The 5,421-nt window shown below is 46.0% G+C and overlaps 1 protein-coding gene across 1 annotated transcript; it reads left to right on the forward strand.

The window, feature by feature from the left end:
- Positions 1-3,122: 3,122 nt before the first annotated feature.
- Positions 3,123-4,630, forward strand: LOC106813327 (octopamine receptor beta-1R-like). Its single transcript, XM_014817450.1, has 3 exons — positions 3,123-3,308; positions 3,657-3,822; positions 4,350-4,630. The coding sequence occupies exons 1-3, from the start codon at positions 3,123-3,125 to the stop codon at positions 4,628-4,630; spliced, it is 633 nt and encodes a 210-aa protein (XP_014672936.1).
- The last annotated feature ends 791 nt before the right edge of the window (positions 4,631-5,421 follow it).

Raw genomic sequence — 5,421 nt, forward strand, 5'->3', positions numbered from 1 at the left:
GCTGGAAAGTATAGGCGGACAATTCATTTCTTGGAAAAACGCTTACCTTCCGAAGAAGCAAAATCTGGCGAGAAAACGCGTGACCTAAGGCCGGCGGGTTGCGATTACTCACTGTCGCTGTGAGATGCAATGCGTCGCGTCGAGTCGCATTCATATATATATATATATTCACTTCATCGTTGACCTTGCTGGTAACAACAGGGTTTCGCTAAAGCTAGCTATCTACTCGTGTAGGCTGCTGTTGAGGCTACAGTGGTAGACGGGTAGATGATTGCTACTGGGGGGGAGGGGGAAAAGTCGTGGAAGCAGGGAAGAGAAAGTAGACACGGGGAAATAACGGGTGCAGAGCGGAATAATACGATACTACAATTATATTGTATATTTTCCCAGTAAAGCAGCGTACGCGTTACAATTGTTTTCGATTGTCTTAGTAATTCTATTGACTTTTTTGTTTACAATTGTCTATTTGCATCGTTAACGTACTAGTGTGAACAATTAGCCTACAGGTTTTTTCCACTGACCGACACATAGAGTGCGATCGCGTTGCAGGGACAGTTCGGCCTAAGTACTCCTGCGACTGCCGGAGACGTGTCTGGGGTCCATACCTATGTGTCCCGGTACCTATGTGTCCCGGTACCTATGTGTCCCAGTAGGTACCTATGTGTCCCGATACCTATGTTTCCCGGTACCTATGTGTCCCGCTACTTATGTGTCCCAGTACCCAGGTACCTATGTTTCCCGGTACCTATGTGTCCCGGTACCTTTGTGTCCCAGTACCCAGGTACCTATGTGTCCCGGTACCTATGTTTCCCCATAGGGTACTATATAGGTTAGGGGGATAGGGTAGAGGGTACTATTTAAAGTCATGAGAGAATAAAACTATGCTCAGTATGTCTCCCTTAAAATGTCTTTTAATACAAATAAAATAATACTAAATTGCAGCACTAACCCTTTAAATACGTGACTCAAAATTCTTTTAACACAAACGAAAAAAATTCTGAATTAATCTCAAAATTAATCGCATTCATTATAATATATTAAATGAAAAGGGAAGAAGAAGTCAGTTTTAATTGAGCAACCATCGACGTACATTATAGAAACGATTGCCATCTGTATATCGCAATAATAATTTATAAACCAAAATGAATCACAATTTGTGACCGTAGATGGCGCTATACCCGCTTTGTAGCGATGGCGTTTGAAATAAATAGGTTATGCTGCGTTCCGACGCAGCGAGTAACGCATGTTCTAATTTTGCGACGCGACGCGACTGTTTCCACCTGTCGCTTGCATTGTTTTACCCGACATAAGCTGCCTTGCGACCGCTGCGACGAGATTCGAATGCATAATGAACAATGAATAAAAGCGAACAATAAGAATGAAACAATCAGTGAATACAGTCATATACACAACATGCACACAGTAACAAGTCATGTAAACACATTTAGTTGCGCGATCGATAGGCGATCGTCACATCGACCTAGCATCTTCTGCGACTGCCTGTGACTGCCAATGTCAGTCGCTGCTCGTCGCTGTCAATCGCGTCGCTGTCATTATTTATATATTAATGCCTGTTGTTGAGGGCATTATGCTCTCATAGTGTTGCTGAGGGAAAGTATAGTGACCGAGCGGTAGCGAGGACTAATACGTGTCTACTCAAATTCACACCAAAGCTCATATGCATTGGACACATCAGTGTGCTTACGCTCTCGGCCGTCGCATCAACAAATGCTCTCATCGCCCTCTAGGTAGACAGGTACATTGCAATATCGCGACCTCTACACTACTACCAGATCGTCACACCGCGCGTTATCTTGTTAATGGTAGTCCTTGTTTGGGGCATTGCCTTGGCCATAAGCGTGATTACGTCAGTTGGCAACCGCTGGCAGCCGGATCTACCATGCGTCTATGACATCGTTTCGAGTAGAATATCTGTTATCTTAACCTCGGTACTTATTATGACGTGTGGCGCCGCCCTCGTCTCCATCTACGCATACAAAAGGCGACGAAGGCGCCAACGACTATGCCAAACGTCTTGGCAAGCTTCAGATGCTTGGCGAGCTCGGCAGAGAAGGATTTTCCGGTCGCTCTTGCCTCCTGCGAACCGCTGCTGCTCGGTTCCTGGTGGATCTGCCGCTGGTGGTGCTTGGCAATCATCATGCTGGACTCTGTACCTCTTCCTGATGCTGCTGAGCGTCGCCGACGTCTACCACGACACGCTCGGAGTGGCGACAGGCTTCGGCTGTATCATGGCAGACTCCAACTCTTTCATGAACTTTTTCATATATGCTTCAAAGAACAGTCAGTTCCGCGCCGCCTTCCGGGCTGTGTTGCCCTCGCGTGGACACTCGAGACGTGTCTACTGTCCAACCTTACTGGAATTATCGCGACTGTTTCATCCGTTCGATTAAGTGTTTAAGCAGGTAGTTCGATTTAGTTTTTACGTTAGCCGAATTTCGGGCGGGGTTCGGGGCAGTGTTGCCCAAGCGTTTGCCACTAAAGAACGTGGAATGTGCCGTTAAATATGGTTTACAATCTTCTCAGAGAGTTTTACGTATACTTCGTTAGCGCAAAATCAATTGGCGCAGAAATGTATCAAACTTACTTTCTATTCATGTTGCGAAGCTTACTTAAATGAGGAAAATGTATACATCGCATAGATTGCCACCAGGTTTCATATTAGTGAAGGCTATTGCCACGATTCATGCTTTCTCGTGGCGGAGGGTTGACAGCTGGGAACAGTCTAAGCTGTGCCCGCGCCAGCTGCAAATGTCCCTTTCATTGGGTGGGGCAGTGCGACTGATATCTTCATCCGGTACGTCCAAGTAATTAGGTACAACAATACCCCGCATCACGCTAGTTAAATGATTCGTGAGAACGAATGACGCGTGTCTGTGGAGAATCTAAGGGTTCAACGATGTAATATAGTAAATTATGTATATTTAATTATGTAGCATAGTATCGTGACAACGCTACGAGATAAAATTATTGTTCAGAAATAGAATTGCTGAGAGGGCGATGGGGAGACATTATTACGTATAAAAGACATAAAATTAATGCGAAGCGGCAGAGGCACGCCATTAGTGTTACGGAGCTGGCGTGGTAAGATTCATTTCTGCATCATGGCGACAGCTAATGGTTCACTGTGCAACATCTCCGGGTCCGTGTCCGAGAATGGAAGCTGGATCGGCTGCATGGAGTCGGATATTGAACAGGGCGCAGTCCCAGCAATTCAGGCGTGGATCGCTTACATGCTGATTCCTGTCAACATTCTCAACATACTTGCTAATCTTCTCGTCATCTTGGCTGTGACACGGACATCGCACCTGCAGGAGCCGGCACACAAGCTGATCGCAAACTTGGCTGTCGCCGATTTTCTCATGGGCGTGCAAGGAACCTTCGTATCACCAACGACCTTTCTAATCGAATTCCCGCCAAAGATCATATGCCTTGGACACTTCAGTTTGGTTACGCTCTCGGCCCTTGCATCAACAAACTCTCTCATTGCCATCAACGTAGACAGGTACATTGCAATATCGCGACCGCTACACTACTACCAGATCGTCACACCGCGCGTTATCTTAGTAATGGTAGTCCTGGCTTGGAGCTTTGCTTTCTTCGCAAGCGTGATGACTCTCATTGGCAACCGCTGGCAGCCGGATCAACCGTGCATGTATGACACCGTCACGAGTAGAACATCTCTCATCTGCAGCTCGCTAGTCATTGGTACGTGCGGCGTCGCCATCATCTCCATCTACGCTTACATAATGATGATTGCCAAGCACCACCAGCAGCAGATCCACCCGGACCCGAGCAACAGCGGTTCGCAGGAGGCAGGAGCGACCGGAAAATCCACAGGCACTTGAAGCGTTTCAATAAAATATAATGCTAACTGAATACGAAATCTATTTACTTAGTACAAAATTCTTAATGTTTATACTAGCCAGGCCTACTCTCTTTCACCTACGGCTACACCGCCGATAGTTTCCAACCACTGCATTATCGGCTGCCATTGCTCTCGCGGCGCGACTGTTGCACGCTTGCACTAATATAGAGCCCTGCGGCTCGCGAGCTCTCGCGGCGCGACTGTTGCACGCTTGCACTAATATAGAGAGTTTATTAGTGCATATATTTGTACTCTCATATATTAGTATATATAGTAGTGCATATATTAGTATATATTACTCTCTATATTAGTGCAAGCGTGGAACTCTCATGGAAACTATCGGCGGTGTAGCCGTAGGTGAAAGAGAGTAGGCCTGGCTAGTATAAACATTAAGAATTTTGTACTAAGTAAATAGATTTCGTATTTAGTTAGCATTATATTTTATTGAAACGCTTCAATTAAGTGCCTGTGGGAAAATCCTTCTCTGCTGAGCTCGCCAAGCATCTGAAGCTTGCCAAGATGTTTGGCATTGTCGTCGGCGCTTTCTTCGTTTGCTGGGCTCCGTATTTTATCCTGATGCTGCTGAGCGTTGCCGACGTCTACCACGACACGGTCGGCGTGGCGCGAGGCTTCGGCTACCTGCTGGCGTACTGTAATTCTAGCATGAACTTCTTGATATATATTGCGAAGAGCAGTCAGTTCCGCGCCGCCTTCCGGGCGGTGTTGCCCTCGCGTGGACGCTAGAGACGTGGCTACTGTCCAACCTTACTGGAATCATCGCGAGTGTTTCATCCGTTCGCATAAGTGTTTGAGCAGGTAGATCGATTTAGCTTTCACGTTAGCTAAGTTTCGGGCGGGGTTCGGGGCAGTGTTGCCAACGCGCTGGTTACTAAAGAACGCCCGTTCACCCGTCTGTCGTTCCACGTGTTTCACCACCTCACAGTGTTTCTCATATACATCGTTAGACCGAAATCGCGTTCACGTAAGTGTGCAAGAGAATGATTAATTAAGTGTTTGGCTTTGCTGATTGGATTCAAGTAACAATATGCTCTGACTACAGCGTACACGAGTAGAGACTAGAATACATTGATGCTACAAACTCGCGAGTTTATTCTGTTATATTAAAATTTATATTAATATATAATGATATATTTGTCATATCATTTCTGCTTATAGATTCGACTGACGACCGTTTTTTTGTGTGAAATCAGTAAAAGGTCAAACAACCCGATCGATTTTTTTACATGAAAAAGTATTAAAAGTGAATGATGAATCGAATAAACACGATCAACTATTCGCACGCGACGAGTTAGTGAGATAGTGTTTTGTTCACGACGATGCGTAGCAACGATATACGCGTGCGCGCGCGCGTGTGTGCGTGTGTGTGCGTCTGTGTCTGTGTGTGTGTGCGCGCGCGCGCGTGCGTGTGCGTGCGTGCGTGCGTTCGTGAGTGCGTGCGGGTATGTATGTATGTATGTATGTATGTATATATGTATGTATGTATGTATGTATGTATGTATGTATGTATGTAGTGT

The sequence above is a fragment of the Priapulus caudatus genome, unplaced genomic scaffold (genome assembly GCF_000485595.1).
Source record: "Priapulus caudatus unplaced genomic scaffold, Priapulus_caudatus-5.0.1 Scaffold756, whole genome shotgun sequence".
NCBI classification, from domain to species: domain Eukaryota; kingdom Metazoa; phylum Priapulida; class Priapulimorpha; order Priapulimorphida; family Priapulidae; genus Priapulus; species Priapulus caudatus.